Source organism: Corapipo altera, unplaced genomic scaffold (genome assembly GCF_003945725.1).
Source record: "Corapipo altera isolate COAL_440 unplaced genomic scaffold, ASM394572v1 255, whole genome shotgun sequence".
Taxonomy (NCBI): domain Eukaryota; kingdom Metazoa; phylum Chordata; class Aves; order Passeriformes; family Pipridae; genus Corapipo; species Corapipo altera.
In genome coordinates this window covers 3,046,260-3,066,288 of record NW_020884929.1, presented here as the reverse complement: position 1 = coordinate 3,066,288, position 20,029 = coordinate 3,046,260, and the positions used below count along the sequence as shown (strand labels likewise).

At 46.6% G+C, this 20,029-nt stretch overlaps 1 protein-coding gene across 4 annotated transcripts; it reads right to left on the bottom strand.

The window, feature by feature from the left end:
- Positions 1-1,680: 1,680 nt before the first annotated feature.
- Positions 1,681-19,826, bottom strand: SPRY1 (sprouty RTK signaling antagonist 1). Of its 4 annotated transcripts, XM_027658916.1 has the most exons (3): positions 19,271-19,826; positions 18,827-19,018; positions 1,681-4,590 (listed from the first exon to the last, which is right to left on the bottom strand). In XM_027658916.1, the coding sequence occupies exon 3, from the start codon at positions 4,533-4,535 to the stop codon at positions 3,573-3,575; it is 963 nt and encodes a 320-aa protein (XP_027514717.1). In that variant the 5' UTR covers positions 4,536-4,590; positions 18,827-19,018; positions 19,271-19,826; the 3' UTR covers positions 1,681-3,572. The 4 variants fall into 4 exon arrangements, with proteins under 4 accessions (XP_027514717.1, XP_027514718.1, XP_027514719.1 ...); XM_027658917.1 differs by lacking the exons at positions 18,827-19,018; positions 19,271-19,826 and adding an exon at positions 6,628-6,690; XM_027658918.1 differs by lacking the exons at positions 18,827-19,018; positions 19,271-19,826 and adding an exon at positions 4,742-6,156.
- Between the last annotated feature and the right edge of the window lie 203 nt (positions 19,827-20,029).

The following is a 20,029-nucleotide window of genomic DNA, read 5'->3' as shown; positions in this document are numbered from 1 at the left end:
TGGCAAATTTTGGGCTGGAGGACTGAAATTTGCATTTCAGCCTCCTAATCGCCAGAAATCCCATTGGGCCTCAGCACACCCCCTTACAACAGAACACAGCACCCTTGGAAGGCCATTCCAGTTGCTATATTGTGGAAAGCAGAACAGGGCTACAATGACTGACCACTCAGGGCATATTTAAAGTAACTTTTGTCTCTTCAAGCTGTGGAGTTACTTCATCCATCTGTCAGCTTGCTCAATTCTTATTCCACTAGAAAGACATTCATGTGCTCTCATGCAACCCTGCATGGTTCTACACAACAAAATCCACCTGCCTGAATGAATTCACAGTCATTTCCATAACATAAGGCAACAACTAGAGGACCTGAAAGTGAACTCAAATACACACGTATATTAAGTACAAATGATATATCAACTAACACAAGAAAAAAACCCCTCATTATTCTCATTGTTTTAACACTGCCCTGTCTAGGTAACACCTGGCAATTAGAAAACCATTTAAGACATCCAAGGAACTGTTATTTTCTCATTGCTGTGTAGGTCAAGCCAAATTTTCTTCCAAAGGGACTGCAACCTGAGGTTATTCCCAAAGTCTAGTTGTGAAAGGGAGCATTAGTGGGACTAACTATACCTTAGGTTTTGTTGATTTTTTTAAAAAGAAATCTAAAACAATGCTGTGATATAGCTTGTGATGGAAGAGAAGAATTAAAAGATGAAGTACATGTGGGCCCTTTGGGTTTTCTTCTGCTAGGAACCAAACCAAACCCCCAGATAAGTCACCTGGCTGAAAAAAAAGAGACAGATACACAGTGTAACATTTTTCTTGAAGAGGCACAACTTACACCCTTCGAGCAAACTTACTCAACACAGAGCTGGACCCCATCCAGCTATGAAGAGGCAGTTGGCTGGGTGTTTTTGGGTGTCAGTACAGTTACAAATGGACAGATCTGACCAGCGGCGACTGCAGGACAAGGACTTCATTGTCTCACAAGGCCTGTTTGCAGCTGTTGCTGTTACAGACGCATCAGTGATGGCAAAGTAGTGCAAAGCAAGTCGCCTGCTCCTCAGAAACATTCTTCTCTTGGCTTTGCTTCATCTCAGGAAGAGTAAATCTTGGAAAGCAGAATTCCTATACGTCCACCACTGCCCCACAAGTCTCCCAGCCCGACACATTTGTCACACGGAGGCCGGGAGAGCAGCAGTACCAAATGCACACTGCAAAGCAAGGGCTTTCCTAGATGTAGCCACGTGATCATTTCACTTCATACCTCCCAGAGGTCATCTGTGCCATTTGATAAAAATGCAGCTTTTCAGTCAGCTCTTTTACATGACATTGAATCAGCTTTGACAGCATTAACTAAAAAAGACGAGCTTATTCAAATCATCAGCGTGCTGGGAGTAAGGACAGCTTGAATATGGCAATTCAAAGCATCAGGACTCAAAAAAGCAAGATATGGCACATTTGTCAAGTCATTACTGTGTTCTGGAGTTTCTCTAGAACCACTTACTCTGAACACCATGTGAAATTACATCCATTTAATAAACTTTTAAGTTCAGGAGAACTGCAATGTAACCTTGACCCACATGAGGAGAAGAATAAGGTCTCCCCATTCACTCCTAATGAAAAGCTTTTTCTGTTGAATGTGTGTTAAATGGCCACAAGTAGCTGTGACACTTAGGTCACCCTTAAGAGCCTTTAATTTGAAGACAGAAGATAGTTTCAGCTGACATTGGAAAACGTATGGGAAAAGAACCAAATAAGCCATAGACATAGGCCCAAACACACACATTCCCAAATTTCAAAGCTAGCAAAACTGCAGCAACACAACCACTATTTTTATACTGCCTCTTGCTTTTTATTTGGATTTGAGCTTGGGAGGTTAATTTCTTCAGTTGCTGCACAATTTAACCAGCCAGGAAGTTTTATGTAGGAAAAATTTAAAATGGCTTTACATGTTAATGTGATATTCCTTAAGGAAAAAAAAAAACAAACAAACCAACGAACTTGGAAGTTGTGGTTTCCTCCTCCACAACTGTATTCCTCCAAATGCTTTGATAAATAAATAGAGCCTCCACTTTCTGGCACTGTTAAGCACAACATATATTCAATTGTATTAAATATCCCATAGCAAAAAACTTATTTGATATATAGTTAGTGAACTTAAAATTAGGTAAAATAAACTAGAGCACAGACTAGTGGTTTTGAAGTATCAATAGGAGGTTATTTGCCACCTGACAGACCTCAAGGAGAAACTCCACACATAGCTCACAGCCTGTTGTTGTAACAAAAGAACTCAAGAGCCATTTTCATTAATTAATATATTTTCTGCATTATAGTTAACATATGTACTTTCTTCGTGTCATCCTTATTTCGTTAAGTATTGATATTTTGTTATATTCAGACATGAGTACATTTTCAAAGTCTTTTGCAATAAATATCATAAAATAATAGAGATTCACATAATAAATATTCTTTACAATAAAAAAAGTTTTAACAGACTTTTGTCTTAAAAATAGTTGGGATTCAACTTTGTGTTTTATACATAAAATATACAAAAAAGGACCACAATTTGTGGCTAAGGCAATAAAACAGGGACAGAATAAAATTATAAAGTACAGAGCAGAGCTAAACTCACTAAACCAAAGGATCACAAGAAACTTGAAGGATTCAAGAACATTTAGGTGACTCAATGACACCTGAAGGCTGTTTGGATATATGAACACCACCAACTTTAATATCAGCTGATACTGACAGACTATAAGAACGGGATTAGGAGAGTGGAGAGAGCAATATCCTTCAAAGATTGGACAGCAAAAGAAACAAATGAGTATGCTGCAGCCACAATGTCTCCAATGTGAAGATCTACACAGTGTAGCAAAAACTGAAGTTACATTGAAAATGTAAAAAAAAAAAAAAAAAAAAGGCAGGAGGCAGGGTAATTCTCAGGTATGAGAATGTTCTGAAAGTTCAGACAAAAAGAGAGGGTGGGGAAAAAAAAGATGCAAAAAGAAGCAGGCTGCTTATAGAAGAGTCAGACCTTTCATTTGGTGAAGCCTTTATTTTACATCCCTTTCCAGAAAGAACACACACAAAAAATTATTTCACAATCCAGCTCACTCAGGAAAGATATTCTTCCTTGGCTACCGGAAGGTTAAGTAAAAAAAAACCAACATAAATTGCTGAGAAGGAAAAGCATCTTTGGGAAGAGATATTCACAGAGCAAGAAGCTTCAAGAGCCCAGTGAGCCCTCACTGTCTCTCTCAGGAGTGGTTCAGTTACAAACTCAAAGACCCTGCCCAAGTGAGCAACAGGTGCAGATACCAGGTCCACACTTACCAAAGAGCAGCAACGACTATGTGAAACGCTCCACACTCAGCCAAGTCAATAGGAAGAGGAGAGCAAAGATGCAAAGGGAAGAACTTGTGTATCTGAAGCTGGGGAGACAGAAGGGAAAGGAAAAGAACAGTCCTCCCAAAACGGGAGAGGAAGGGGAAGAAGGAAAGGGGAAAAAAAAAAAATCAGCTACAACCTGAAAAACTGAAGTTGGAGGAAGTAAACCTCCCTCCCAAAATCATGAGGGCTTGCCCTGACCCCGGGAGGGGCAGCTCTCCAGTTTACAATAGACTGTGTTGGAGTTCTTGCACCGGCAACCCGGACGATTGACGCGGTCGTAGCATCCTCGGCAGAGTTTTAGGCATCCTTTGGCCGGAGGGTAGCAGAGCAAGCAAGGCAGGAACAAGGACATGGCTCCCATGCACAGGTACCTAGAACAGCAGTGTGACTGGGAGCAGGAGCAGGGATTATCCGCGTAAGAGTCCCCTTCATCGTCGTTGGAACAGTGGTAGAAGATCCCTTTGACCAGGCACATGCAGGTGCCGTACTCCACCATGCTCTCGGCCGAGCACAGGCACTGCCGGTTGCAGGCCAGGCAGGACGGCAGCGCCCTCGGCGCCGTGCACTCCCCGCACTTGCACTTCCCACACTGTTCGCAGATGAACTTGTGCTGCGTCAAGTCCTCTTTCAAAGGACCCTTCAGATCATCCACAATCAGAGACGACTGCTTGGGCTGCGCCCGGATTGTCCGATCGGATCTGTGGCCGGAGCCCGGCCGGGACGGGGGTGACCGCCCCAGCAGCCCTTGCTCCGAGGAGGCGCTGCTGTTGCTCCCAGAGCTGGCCGCGCTCCCCGTGCTGGTCGACCGGCTCAGGACGGGAGCCCTCGCGTTATGCTGATGTGCCACGTGCCCCACATGGCTGGACCTGTGTTCGTAATTATTATTCACATTAATTGGTATAATCTCGTGAGTCCTTTCATGCTTCTCCTGCCTCGGTGCTGTCCGCGGAGCAGACTTTTTCACCACAGAAGGACCTTCGGTGTATTCGTTGCTACCCCTGATGGCCTTGATCTGGTCCAGTGACAAGATCGTCGTGGGCTGGCTCTCCCTTTCATAGTCCAAGCGCTGCCGGCTGTCCAAGGAGGGCTGCTGAATCACCACCACGGAACCGCCGCTGCCATGCTGACCTTGGGGCTCCATCTGGAGTGATCTCTACTGCTGGCATTCAGCAGGAACCTGGCATGCATCTGAAACCCTAAAGTAAGAAGAAGACAGAAGGTGTAAATAAACACTGCGTGTGTACATGTACACACACATACACAAGATCAAGGGCAGAAGAGGGATAAAGCACCGGAGACTTTCTGAAAACAGAAATGATCTGACAAAGCCCAAATTGCCTGAGCCACCTGGTACTGATCTCTTTCAGCAGGGGATTACAGCAACGCTGAGGATCTGGCCAAAGTCCAGTAGTGGGGAGAGCATGGATATGGCATCATAGATGAGGAATGCAAAGGAGACCCCATGCCATCTAAAAAAAACCAGTATTAGCTGGTATGCTTGCTTGGCAAGTCATGGGAAGTGCTTCTCCCTTGCTACTGAACTCAACATCTGCCTAACTAGCAATAGCAATTTTGAATGCCCCCAAAACTGAGTTGGAAACAGGCAAGAACACCACCGTGTTAGTGTTCCACATGGCAGAGCAAGGAACGTGACCAATTCTCTTCTCTCTGAATCTGCAGCATCAGAAAGCTCAACAAATTTGCTTCCTAGTGCCTTTGGAAAGTCTCCTTCTTAAAGTGACGTATATGCATTACAGAGTCCTGAACTAAGTGCTGTCAAGTGGCCAAGACATTTTCTATGAGAAAGTAACTCAGCCTACAGATCTAACAGGCTCCTTATAAAATTAAAGCAAGGGTGCAAACAACCTGTTTTCAAGTATTTCCTGACCACAGGCCAAGATGTGAAAGAAAAATGGGGTAGAAAAGGCTAAGATGAACTGTCAGACAAAAAGTACCTGAGGATTCCTAAGAGTGTTAAGAGCAGATTAAAAAACCCCAACAACAACCTCAAAACACAAACAAAGAACAAATCCATTTTCACCAGACAGATTAAAAGCTTCTCAAATAAATAGAACATCTTCTAGTCTTTTAAATAGTGGAAGAATAGTAGAACTGTCACATATTTCCCTTTTCATCCTGCCTAGCTGGCAACATGAAGATTGCAATGCTCACTCAGAAAACTGCAGTGACAGTTCTGGACCTATACAGAAATTTAGCTGAGTATTTAAATGCCACACTTATACAGGAAACCAAAGAAAAAAACCTGATTTTCTTTACTGTCAGCCAGAGGAAAAGTCCCTTTTCACTCCCCTCCAAGATGTCATACCTGTTTACCTGAAAAGCAGGGAAAGCTAAGTGGTATCTAGCATTTCCAAAATTCATCCAGTAATCCTAAGAAAGTGTCTTATCTACCCAGAACACAACTAGCACAGAGCTGTTCCCCACTCCACAGAGAAAAGGGCACTGTGTCGTGGAAGAACAGGGACAACAAGAACAGGAAAGCTTCTTCTAACACAGTCAGCATGAACAGTGAGCGACAGCTTCTGCCAGGACACAAAGTCTTTGTGCTCAGCCAGCAGTCAAAGACTTCATTTTACATCTAGTGTCACCTGTGTGGGCTTTAGGGCCACCAGATTAAAAAGAAAACCAAACACGCTCACTTCTAATTCATAAAATGCAATCTCAGAATGGTTTGGGTTGGAAGGGACCTTAAAGACCATCCAACCAGTTCCAACCTCCCTGGCCAAGGGCAGTGACACCTTCCACTAGCCCAGGTTGCTCAGAGCCCCATCCAACCTGGCCTTGGACACTTCCAGGGATGGAGCAACCACAGCTTCTCTGGGCAACCTGTGCCAGGGCCTCACCACCCTCACAGCAAAGAATTTCCTCCTACCCCACACAACAAGCCGCCTTCTTCACGAGCACTGAATACAAATCCACAACAGACCAAGGGTGAATGAATGCGAAAAGGGAAAGATTTACAGCTGTACCAGCCAGGAGCCGGGCTACCCAGGGGATGAAAAACAATATCCCAAGAAAATGCGAAAGACATCCAGTGCCATCTTTGGGGGGAAAGCGCAACATCAACGCGGCGCAGACTGACAAGCCCAGCTGCAGACCGGGGCGAGAGTTGAACCAGCCACCTCCACCCCCGCGCAGATCGGTCGTAAACTGGTTCCCCCCCCCCGACAATAAAATAAAAGTAAGCAAGATAAAATAATAAAACAACGTACGGTGCAGGCGGCGAGAGCCCTCACGGTTCTGCACCCGGGGCTGCGCTCCCTCCCCGCACACCTCGGGGCGTGGGATCCCCCTTCCCTTCCTTTCTCTCCCCTTCCCCGCACCCGCTCGGACGCGCCGCCAGCCCCCCCGCCCCGTCCCGCCCCGCTCCCGCAGCCCCGGGCGGGCGGCGGCGCGGCGCCCTCTGCGCCCCGAGCGGAGCGGATCGCGGCGCTGACGGAGAGGAAGGAAGAGGAGGGGAAAGGGGAAAAAAAAAAAAAAAAAAAAAGTTATGAATGAAAATGGGCTTTTTTTTTTTTTTTTTATTTTTCTTTCCCTCCTTCTCTCCTTTCCGCAGGGGAGGGCAGAGCCCAGCCCGGCGCTGCCTCGGGAGGGCGGAATACCCGGCGCTTAAAGCGGCAGCGCCGGGGGGAGAGAGGCCACTCAGCCCCGGGGGTTCCCCGCGCCGCGGTCCGGCACCCTCCGCCCCCCGCCTGCCAGGAGCGTTTGCCGGGTGTTTTTGACCTCCTGCTCGCTCCCAGCCCACTGCGGTCCCCCGCGAGCCCTCCCGCGGGATCCCGGTCCCAGTATTTCGGGAGGGGGCCGGTGGGAGGGGGGCCGGGGCCGCCCCTCGCCAGGCGGGCGCCTCTGCGCCCCGCGGCACCTGCTCGCCGCGGCAGCGCCGGCCCCGCTGCGAGCGCTCGGCGGGTCCCCAACTTACTGATATATCTGCGGGGAGTCACCGGGAACGGCAAATCCAGCGGGCGGGGGGCGGCGGGGCCGCGGCCCCGGCTCCTCGCCCTCCCGGCCCCGCGGGGCGGGGAAGGCCGGCGGGCTGCGCTCCTCGTCCCCGCACAGCCCTCGCTCGCCGATCTCCACGTCCTAGTGGGCCAGCGGAGGGAAGCCCCGCTGTGCTGCCCGGCGCAGCCCCCCTCTCCCGGGGGTCAGCATCAGCCGCCCGCCCCGGGCTCGCTCCTCCGCGGGGCGCCCAGGGGAGCAGTGCTCTGCTTCGGCAGCGGGGCTCTCGGTCCGGAGGCGACGGGCAGCAAATCCAGCCCTTCCTGCAGAGCGGTGTGTCTGGATCGAGCCTCAGGCAGCGGCAGGCTGCGGCAGGCAGCGGAGCTGTTGCGATGCAGGTCTCTGGAAAGAGGCGGCGGGTGCGCGGCTCCTGCTCGGGCTGTTTGTTCTCCTCGGCCCGTGAGTGCAGGGCTGCGGTCCCGCTCCGGCGCTCGGCTTCACCGCATGGTCCTCGCCGCAAGTCCCGTCTGGCAAAGTGCAACCACAACCCCTGGTGCGAGAAATTTTGGTTGGGGTTTTTCGTTTCAGTTTTTTGCCCCCCTTTTTTTTTTTTTTTTTTTTTCCTTTCTAAACCAACCACGAAGCTGCTCTCGCTCTCCAGAGCAAGCTGCGAACGAAGCCAGCGGCAGCGCGCAATGGCCCTGCGAGCTCCCTGCACGCAGCCATGTGCTGGCTGTCGCTGCCGGGGGCCGGGTGACAGGCTCGGGGCACGGGCAGAACCTGGTGGCCACGCACACCGCAGCCTGGCACCGGGGGCTCCGCAGGCTCCTCGCTATCCCGAGAGGGTCACGCCAGAGAGACCCCCCGTCAGGTCGGGCGGGACAGGCAAAGCACCGACCCGGAGGTTCTACACGACCAGCGAATCGCGACCAGCTCGGCGCTGCTCGCCCGGGGAGCCGACCCCCCGGCTCTCCCGCCCGCTGCCCCGCAGCGGAGCTCAGCTCTCCCGCACCTCCCGCACGCCTCGCCCGGCGGCCGCCCCCAGCCCAGCCGAGCGCAGCCCGGGCTCGGGGAGCCCCCGCCGCCCGCCCGCACCTGACCCGGCGGGACGGGCTGTGCGAGCGCCGCCCGGGCTTACCTAGGGCCGGGGTGAGCGCCCGCCTCCCGCGGCACATTGGCGGCGCGGATGCCGCCGGGGCAGTGCCGGGGCCGCTCCGCGCTGCCCCGCCGCCGTGCCGGAGTGAGCCGGGCCGCGCCCCGCCGCTTTCAGCGCGCAGCCCCCGCCCGCCGCCGGCCGCGCCCCCCTGATGTCAGCGTGTCACCGAAATCCCGGCGTGGATTCCCCGCCCTCCCGCCGGGAGCCGCTCCCCGCGCGGGTCACCGCCGCTCTCCGCGCCGGGACGGGGGCGGGAGGGAGAACCGGCCCCTCTGCGGGCCCCGACCCGCGTTGTCCCGGCCCCCGGGGCCCGGCCGGCAGAGGGAGCGCCCCGGGGGCTCGTCCCGGCGCTGCCCGGCCCGCACACGCTCCCGCAGCCGCCCCCGTGCGCCGGCCGGGCGGGCACAGCCGCGCTGCCGCCGGGGCACCGCCGCGCAGAGGCTCTGCCGAGGGGCTGAAGTCCTGCCACGCTCCCCTGACAGCCCTGCAGAGAGATTCTGGTCTGTCTCTTACCGTCAGCGCCTTCCCAGCGGGGTCTGGCCAGGTGGAACAGCCACGCGCTTATTTATATTCACAAGATATCTTCTGCTTCTTTCAGCCCGTTACAGAGGCAGCTGAGCACCTCGGAAAGCACTCGCTCCTGTCATCCTTCCATGAGATAGGAAACGGCGCTTCCCACCGCGTTACAGCTGGCGCTGAAGCACCGAGGCATGACACGGGTTATTTACCCGGTTGTCTTTCTCTCCCGCCTTTCCAGCCCAGCCTCAGCAAGGTCCCATTCAAAGCTCACCACTGCATCCCTGCCATGGTGCTGAAGAGGTACAGGGGTGCCTTCCAAGCCATTAGTTTTATGGCCAAATACTATCTTTGATTTTTTTATTTTTTTTTTTTTTGAGTGGAGAATTTTAAAAAGCAACTAAAAGAATATGGGAAAATGATGTAAAGGACATCAAAATTCTGAGAATTATTTCATAACAACATGCAGAGTATTGGAGAAGTTGAGACTTCCAGTGCTTGGCTGAACATCACTGCAGCCCCAAGTTTATCGGAAACATTCTAACTGGCTTTTTACAGTGTCTTTCACACAAATCATATTCTCCCACCTTTTGCCTCAACAAAAAGAATATACATGGAGTTGCTTAGCAGGAACGTTCATCCAAAAGCAAAGAATCCCTACAAACCAGAACACACTGGTACAGAGGTGGCACTCAGTGACAGTCTGTCCACCCAGCTCACACTCATGGACGTAGCACAGTTGTGTTTCATTAAACTTCACTAAGCTTGGAAAGAACACCAAAACTGAAATTTTGAAAATCTCATCATTATACAAAAACTTTACCTCAAGCACATATTTCTCTAGGAAATAAAATCTTTGTGCATTAAAGGTTCTATACTGAATACTAAAATACTAATATTAGTAATGATATGACTTCTAATACTTCTGAGTTTGTAATTAACAGTTTGCTGATATAGACAAATCACAAATACCATCTGCCAATTACAGAGGCTCAAGGGCAAAAAATGGCATACAAATCTTTGGCATGGAATAAAAATACCCCAATTCAGCATTAATGTTGCTGGGGGATTTAGAAAATGTGGTTGCTCACCAAAAGCATTCTCAGATAGACCTCGAGCACAAATTACATAACCATTTTCAGTGAACTCCATCTGATAAGTTTGGAACCTATCAGAGTTCAAATTAACAACAACAACAACAAAAAAATCCAACCAAAGACCCAAAATTACTAAGAAAATGAAAAAAACCTACTCCTTCAGAGTTAGTCCTTGGTGGTGTGAGTCCATCTTGGAGCCTTTGGGGGTAGCAGGGCTCTGTTCCACCACTGAAAATACATTTAGCAATTGTCTTTGTTCTCACAGAAGTCCATATGCACTTTTCCTAGAATACTACCATAAAAACATCTCAGCACCTTTCTTTTCACATCTCTAAACTAATACCACCTTAAAAAACCTATGCCAAGTGTAAGAGGTTGATTTTAGAAACACAGTACTGGGCTTAAATGGGTCAGTAAAATCACCAAGAACACTGGCAGCTGTTTACTATCACCGGGCACCCGAATTAATACTTCACTGAAAGAAGGGAAAACCCTCCAGTGGATTCAGAGGGCTCTCCACAGAGTCAAGCAGATATACCTGCACCTCACACAAGCCATCTCGTTAGATTTTTCCTGGAAATTATAGCAGCCAGAAGTTTGGGTTAGAAAAAGGAGGGCTACATTCTGGAGAATAAACTGGCACTTTGGAAGAGGGCTGACACACCTTATGACTACATCCTGGCACAGCCTGAACTCGAGGATTGACACACAGACAGGAATCCGATGCAACCAAGTTATTTTCCATCTCCAAACTGCCATCTAAAGGTGCCCGTCTCCTGCACTGACAACAAGTCAAGAGAGACCAGCCCTCTATGCCCAAAGTCAATCCTTCTAAAAAACCTCCCAGAACGGAGTTCAAGGGACTGAACGATGGCTGAGAGCCGTGACTCAATTCCCATTTCCACTTTCACTTTGAGGATCACAGACTGGAGATAATCTCCACCCTCTGCAGGCAGATGCTACTTCTCCCTCATGCAAGCTTCAGCGTGCCAAAAGGCACATTGGGCAGAATAAAAGCAGAGTCCATCTTTAGGTTTTTGGTTGCTTTTCTTCCTAATCCACCCCTAGAAGCAACTTTTATTTCTAGGTCACTTGACTGACCTTTATAGGTAGCAAACTATACCTTTGTAAAGATGAATCGGATAAACTGTGATCCTCCCACTATCAGTAATGAGAAACTGCTTCCCACCTGGGAATACCATTATAAATCGCCCTAAGCAGTATCTCTTAGCCCTTGCTAAGGCACAGATCCCAGTCCAGAAGGAGGACATGCACTCACTCCCAGTCACAAAGCCAATATGGCTTTGAGGAAACTCAGCAGATAATGCGTTTCCCTTTGTGCAAGTTACTTATCAGTTAGTAACCAATCTCCACAGATGCATCAACACTTCTGAAGTTAAGAGGAATTCAAAAGCAATTAAAAAATCCCACACACATTAGCATTTATAATGAAATTACAAACAGAATTGTTGTGCCAGCCTTACCTGTAGCATGTGTAAGTCAGGTATTCCCCCCACCAGCCATGCAGCGATGATCTTGCAGAGGTGGGTGTCAGGAGAAACAACTGGAACCTGCAGCTCCCCAGAGCTTTGAGGTTGCACTCGATGGAACTTTGTAGGTGTTAATGCTCAAAGAGCCTCAGAAACTCTCAGTGCAAGGAACCAGTATGTGCTTGTTGGTGCGACACCACCATAACTGACTTTTTAACACACTAGTAGGCCTACAAATACTACAAGACAAGTGGAAACAGCCTGAAGTTCACCAGTGAAGGTTTAGATTGGAAATTATGAAAAATTTCTTCACCAAAAGCACTGGAACAGGCTGCCCAGGGAGGTGGTTGAGTCACCAACTGTGGAGGGATTTAAAAGGTATGCAGATGTGGTACTTAGGGACATGGTTTAGTGGTGACTTGGCAGTGCTGGGTTGATGGCTGAACTCAATGATCTTAAAGGTCTTTTCCAGCCTAATTGATTCTATAATTAGGAAAACCCCAGCAAACCAACAAAATCAAATCCTACAGTAGTTATGAAACACCACTCTAATCATAAGCACTGTGGACAGTTTCTTAGCAGCTCACAGAAATTCTTGGCAGTCCTGGCTTAAGCTGGAGCATGAGATGAATGAAGGTATTCCCAAGAGCCGAAGTAAAAACCACGGGTGCTGTGGTGAAGGACTACCCTGACAGGTACAGTGAATCACTTCAGGGTAAGGAAGAGAAAGTGAAGGCTGATGTGGTAGCGTTTCCGATCACACTTTCTGCCAGACAGGTTGACCTTTATCTGAGATCAAAGGCACCAGTAGCTGGGGATTTCTTCAGCTTCTGTGCAGGGACTGCTCTCAAAGCTCTCTGAAGAAGCGCAGCCCGTGCGCCGCTACCCCTTGGCGTCACTGCGCAGGCTGGGGAAGGGCACACAGGAAACCCTCAGTTACAAATAGAACATGGGGTTTTCACTTCAAAAGATAACATCAGTTTTTCTTAGGGGCAGAAGAGACAGTAACAGGCAGCAGCCAGGCAAACCTGAGAACAAAGGGACGAACCTCAGCGTGAACCTACTTCAGGAGCACTCAAACGTGGAATCAAAGCACAGGGGAAACGCAGCAGAACAAGGTCTGTGCCCAAATTCAGCACAAACTAAACAGAAAGAAAATGCCAGGGTCTGTACAATAGGTTGAGAGTTTGAGAACATGCTTTCCCTTCCCCATCTTTTGCACCATATCAGAGAAACCAGTGTTTTCCTTGGGTAACAAGAGGCAAAGCTTCATTCTCGTAAGTGCAGGCCACGGCCTGTCTCTTCATTTTTCACTATTCACTTGCCATAAAGGCAATGGGTACCTTTACCTCTCTCCTTCAGGTATCCACAGTTATTTGTTTCCTGAACAAGTTTAATTCTTCCTCGGAGAACTGTCTCTGTAGCCTTCATGTTTAGCTGCTACACTAATTGTCTGCGCTTCCACAAGACACTCTGCTAAGGTACTGACCATGTCTTTGTTACTTTGCATTCATTGTTAACTATTTAACTAATATTATTTCATCTGCCTGCATTAAAAAAAAACATGAAAAAAGGAAAATTGTCATTATTGCTTAATAGCAAAAATAACTTGTTCACATCTATTGTAAATTATGCTACCTGCAACTCATTGTTTCCTGCCTTATCACTAAGCAAATTGCCTTTTACTACCCACTAAGACACGAGTCCTTGCACAGAAACGAACCTTTCCCATTGCTGTTGGAGAAGTGGCCGCTCCCCAGGTGTGGGCTGCTTTATTGGAGGAAGAGGTAAAGCTCTCTGCTAATTTAAATACATGGCTCTGTGTGTGATTTCTATTATCCAACCACTTGTGGTGACTCGGGTGTTAGCACAGCTCCAGGAATGCCTCCTGTTTATCAGGTTGTGCAATCCGTCACTGTCAGCTGAAGGAGGTCTCAGCAGCAGCGTTTCTAATTTGATTTGAAAATATACATGGAAACCTGAGCCTGCTTTTAGCAAGAGTGATGGGGTTGGCCTAATGAACACAATCTCTCTTGTCGTTCTCAAGAACGGTGTGTCAACAACCAAAGTTTAGGTTCCCTCCACGGCCGTAGGAGCTTCTGTGGAGAAGCAGTAACTTAACATCTATGTCACGTTCTTGGTTCTGCTTTACCAGTCAAAAGGCATTTCAGTGAGATTTTAACAGACCACCTTGGATTCCCTGGAATGCAAACAGGGAGGAAGCTTTTCCACGGATCCCATGATGAGAAGTTTGCACCAAGGGGTTCTTTTCACAGAAACTTCTTCCCCTGAGCCTTTGCACAGGTGTATGATACCAAATGATGCTATAAAAGTGTGTGCCTAGAGAGCCAGTTCTCAAACAGCTTAGGTGTTGTCATTGCTTTTGGATCAGAAATTGGCTACAGGAAAAGGAACATGCAACATGGATTTCTGGCTGCAGCATCATCCACTTCAGTACATAAATATTTACAGATTTTGACTTCTCACAGGAAAAAACAAACAAACAAACCTCACACCTTTGCTTTACTCTTTTATGGTGGAAAAGACATGGAAAATCTCTCACTACAACTCCACAGTGACCTCACCGGTATTTTGTTGCATCCCATTGTGAGAATGATAAAATATAATTTGTTATTCACCTGCATTTTTTCTTCCTTTTCTCATTTTCTCTGTCTTACTTCTCTGAGAGATTCTGTTTTGCATTTGGCAATTCAAGTGTCAAGGGCCCCTTGCATGTTGTACTCAGGTCTGTTGTACTCCAGGAGAGCTTGCTAGTCACATCTTGAAACTGTGCTCTACAATAACAAAAACTACCTGCCAAGGAATATTCAGTGTCAAGGGCTGGATTCTGCTCCTAGGGAAATCAAAGTTATTACCGGTTTCCTTTGGGATTGATGAAGTCAGGAGGCTTCCTTTTGGAGATAGTATTAAAAAATACCATCCCTCAAAGAGCTTTTGGGTTGAAAAGGCCAGATTTCTCCCACCAAAAAGAACTGGGAAAACCCTTGACAACGAAGAACATAAAACACACATGCCCATGCACATACTGTCACGCTGCTAATGTAAACCCCCCTCATTTCCATCGGGGTGGGAGACAGGCTGTAGCTGTGCTGCTCCAATTCCACACAGGCCATAGGGAACGCTTGCACTGCCTCTCCTGCTGGCTCTCACCCAGCAGGACGTGTACAGACACACACTTAACACGGGGAGGTTATGACACCAAAAGCTCTGTGTGTGTGTGTGTTGGGGAGGAGGGTGGCCCCTCTCTTCCATTCCCTCAATAACCCTCTATTTTGAAACCACTCCTGTGATTCTTGTTTCTCTCTGCGACCAATCAAACATTGTTCTTGAAAAGCCAAAAAGAACTGCGAAGTATAAAGGCCACACCTTCTACTGAAACGTACCCTGCTTAAAGCACCTCAAAGCCTGATGAGGATCCTGTATCTGTTGCTTCCCAAGGTCAGCAGTTTTGAAAATCTATGCAGAAAATGGAATTTCCACCTAAAGTAACCCACTAACCTTCCAGAACACTGCAGTGATGCTACTGCAAGGTGACAGTTCTTGGAGCATTGCCGGAATACTGAAGCATTCACAAGGGAGGGACTGCACTGTTGGTATTCATGTAGATTTACAGTGGCATAATCCAACCTAAAAAGCCTCTGAATAAAGACAAAATTGCCAAGTGTGCCCAGCTGAAAAACAGAAAGCACATTTTACCTTAGCTTAGAACTGTGGACATCATTGCCTGGCGGTCTTTGCAGTAATTCCACGTCCTGTTTATTAAATAAAAGAAAAAAAATCCCTGATAACAGTTCCCCAGTGTGTTCTAGTCTTTTCTACATGGAAGGCCAGACAGAGACCTCTGGGTATTTAAAAAAGGTCATCCTCAGCTTCAGCAGATATTGAGGTCAACTGCTCAGCTATTATTTATGTCCATTCCTCTCAAAGTAGTGAAATACCTGTCATCACCAGGCTGGATTTCAGCTCTGTAGAGGGCAATTATCAAAACCTAAACATCAATCTGTTAGAACTTAAACACCACTCTGTCCTCATAGCAAACTGACATGACTTTTCTAATTCTCCTCCAAATGCCCCATTTTCAGAAAATTGAAACCTTCCGCAAGTAAGATCCAATTTTCAGTATATTTTACCATACTCTGAGTCTATGCTGAGGGTACTGTACAGGGAAAAAACCCAAACAAACCAACACCACACCTTTCTTTTTCTCTTTTATGGTTGAAAAGACATGGAAAAGATCTCTCACCACAAGTCTGCAAGAGCATAGCAGTAGCACTACTCATATTTCATCACACAAAAACAGTTTGAAACATGGGAAGTAAATGGAAAACAACATTTTTGAAGCTGGACTGGTGTCAAGAATTACCTTTCAAAACCATTTGCTGTATTTTTTAAACTTGCCACATGAAAAAACAACAACTTTGAATCAATTACAAACACTCCTGAAGACTCATTAGCTGCTGTAGACTTAATTTTCCAGGGTACCAACTGCTTTAAAGTAACAGTACTCAGCACTTCTTAGGAAGACACAGAATCATTTGATCAGAGAGTTCTTTCTAAGGCAGGAAGGGAGAGTTCCTATTGTCTAACCTCCCTGGGCAAAGAAAAGGGAGGTTGAAAGGAAAAAACATGTCAGGAAAAGCAAGCTGAGAAGCTGAGAACTTCCAAGGTATGCATGACTTAGGAGTCATATCCATCTTTCCATGTGCAGTTAGGTACTCAGATGCCCTTATGTATACTGGTTTGTACCTACAGAGATGCAAAGCAAATGTGAGAGATGCATTAAATGTGGAATTATTCACTGTTTACTTCAAATTTGTTCCTTGGGGAACAGCTGAACTAGCTCTACTGTGGCTATTAAAGATAGTTAAGACAGAAGATGGCTCACCCATTGGCTCTGTTATAAACTTAGGCTTTGAACTAAAAAAAAAATAAAATATATATATATATATATTTTCTCAGTGTATTTCACTTGATTTCAAGTGAATGCTTGAAATGCTGCTCAGTCAGGTTCTGGCTAAAAATAAAGACACTGGAGTTCCCAGTGCTGTGGACTTCACAAAGGTCAAATGCATTTTTAATCTTGATAATACAAAATGAGTGTCACAGCCTCACTGAAGAGTCAAACTCTTGGAGATCAACTGAGCTGTTTGCAAAGCCAAACACGATGTAACTTTTTGCAATACACTTTGTCACAGTTTTGTTTCCCTGGGGAGAACTTCATGTCTTTATCAGAGGAAGTCTGGCCTTAGGCAAATGAAAGCAGGAAAGTCAAATCTTGATCTCCTTACACATTTCTCTGGATATCCCACTGCCTTCAGCCAAAGCTTATGAATGTTACTGCATCACTCGTTTGTTTGGGGAAATGTGCCATGTTCCAAATCACTTCCACATCATCAATATTTTCAGCGCTACTTGCTGCTTGAGGAAAACAATCCTTCCTGGCAGGGAATGGGAAGGAAGCAGCATTACAACATCTCTATTAAGAGAAATGGCTTCCAAAGGTGTCATGACAGTAGTTCAAGGGAAGGAGGACAGTGGAAAGGACGGAACAGAAGTTGACAGGAGCTCAGTGGGAGGAGTAGATCGGTACAGATGGACTTGTCTTTTGTCAGAAATGTGTTAAAAGCTTCTTTGACATTTCACAAAAGGACACATTACTGTAATTCCTCTGTTTTCAGCACCTTTCCCCCTTGTATCCAAACAACATGCTTCAAACTTTGCTCCAAGTTAGTCTCTGATTAGAAGTAAGTGAATGGTAACATAAACAATGACCGAGCTCCTGGAGAACAAGTCACTCTGTGGCATGGTCCATATATTATTATTATTATTATATATATTATTTATTAGTGATCATTAAATCAAGCAACAAACACAAGCTGATAGGCACCATCTGTGTGGCTGACAGGGCCAGAGACAACACACTACATGGTTCCCAGAGGCACGGCAGCACCCTGCTGAGAGAAGGGTGGCTATTTTTTAACATAACATCTCAAACCAGTAATTACTTAAGAGGTTAATACACCTAGAAGCCTTTCAGACTGCTGCTTGAGGATGAGTGAGATGTGATGGTGATGGGAAGCTCACTGCCAGGGACAAGGCTCTGGAAACCACCTGTGCCGAGGGGGTGGATTGGCGGAAAGACCCGCGAAGGAACAAACGTCCCTCCGTCCCTGCTCTGAGTGCGCCGCCACAGAAAGACTTTGGTCAGGCTACATTCTGTTCTGACTTTTTCTTTCACTGTCTCCCCACCCAACTTCACACGAATTCTTATAGAGGTTATGTACAGACTTGTACAAAATGGAGACTGACATTGGCTCTTGGAGGGTTTCCCAGAGCAAGTTTAACACAGATTATATAACACGTTACATCTGTGTTGGTTGGGGTTTTTTTTATTTTTAATATGGATGTTATTATACTACTAGTCTATTCTTCCTAGCTTAACCCTCCAACCACCCTTTCAAACAGTTAATTATGTTTTGCAGAGATTAAAAACCTGAGGTTATTATATGAGCTTTGTCTCCAGCCCTCGCATAAGACAGCACAAGTGTGCTACAACTGGAGGGTCTCAGCAAGCCACAATCACCATTATTTTCCCTTCACACACACCACGATGAAGGTCATGAAGGGGGATCTTTAATTGATGTAACAGTGGAATTTTAGAGCTAACACAGAACTTTACTTTTATATTCTATTCTTTAATCAGAAATCTCAAAGTGATCTGCACAGCTTGGTCTCAGCTTCTGTGGTTTGTGTCCCTTCTTCCCAAGACAATGCATTAGGATAAATCCAGCTTAAAATTATAGGGCACTTAAGGATATTGACTATTCCCAAAAAATTCAGGCTAAGTCCAGTCCTAACAGAACTGACTGCAAGACATAAAGCCCACCTTTGTGCAAAACCATCTCCAAGATGCTCTTCCTGTTATTGTTGCTGCGGGTTTTCCTTCTTCTCCATCTCATTGTTTTTCTTGTGGAGTTTAGAAACAAACAATGAGCAGACTTTGAAGAAAGGAGGAAACTGTCCACACGTGCTTTCTACTCATCTCTCTTCCTCCCTGCTTTTTCTTAGATTTTTATTCTCCCAACATATCCTCTTCTCATTGAGAAAAGGGGAACAATTCCCCTCCTCCCTCATGATACCTCTACTAGATACTAAATTTTCTCAAAAATTCAGAAGAGAAGAATCTGTGTCTTACCTTTTTCTACTGAAGTAATCTCGGCCACCTTCTATACACCTCAAGTGTCTGAGAGAGTCAAGCTCCAGAAACACATCTGCTAATCCAGTGCTGATGGGGTTAATGAGATCAAAGAGAGATTCCACTCTGTGCTTAGCAGTGAGACACTTCCTACCACAGGGCCAGGGTCACTGTAGCCCTCCTCCAGCTCACCTAAATCAGCATCAAAATAACACAAATCAGACCCTACTGTGATTAGAATCAGTATTCCCACTTTCTGTCTCCTTCCAACTCCATCAGCCCCCTCACCTCTCCACATTAAAATCAGACAGTGATTAATTTCGGGGTAATTTTCCCAAATCACATGTTTATTTTCAAGCATGCTCTCTATCTGTTCTCCTCTTTCACCCTCCCCTCACCATCATTAATCAGTAAGGGCTTCACGTGCTCAAAGCAGGAGCTTACCTTCTCACCCAGCAGACAAAGTGATCCCAAAATTCAGCTCCCCAACAGCCAAGTAGGTAAAGAACAGCTCTCCCAACATCTTCTCTTAAGTCTCCCCGGCAAGCAGGAAGGGGCCTAACAAAGCTGTATGCAGCCAATTGTGTTATCAAGGCACTTGGCACTACCAGCTGATCCTTGATTACTATTCATCCCTCGGGAAAATAAAACACCCTTTTGTAGTAAAAGTGTAACCGGTTACTATGATGCATTACACATCAACAAAAGCAGCTTTTTACCAAAATTACAGATGATGAAAGCCTGGAAGAGGAATCAGACCAAGGTAACCAGTTGTTTCTACATGTTTCAGATAAAAAGCTGACAGTTTAACCAAGATTTTTACAGTGCAAGGAAGAAAGTGGTGGATGAGCTATGTCACATATCTGTACAAAAAAAGGGTGGAGAGTTCTGTAAAACAAATTTTAAGACTAATGTTTTTCTGCTGTAGGGACCTTTCTGGTGCAGCATCCTATGTGTGCTACTGCCAGCACTGTAGTAACCTCAATTTTCACGGGGTCTTGAACATTTTTAACAGGTGTCTCTCCCATTTTTGTACTTTTCTTGAAGTTTTCAAGATGCTTTCATATTTTTCTTTTTTCCTTTTTTTTTTTTTTTAGCCTAAGAGAACTGCTTATTAAAGAGCACAGTTATCTGCAGGGCAGACTGTACACTAGGTAGAAGGGTAGAATTTGCTGGCTTGGTGGAATAATCCCTACTTAGGTG

Coding starts and splice junctions, on each gene's coding strand:
- SPRY1 (XM_027658916.1), bottom strand. CDS start 4,535: ATGGAGCCCCAAGGTCAGCATGGCAGCGGCGGTTCCGTGGTGGTGATT.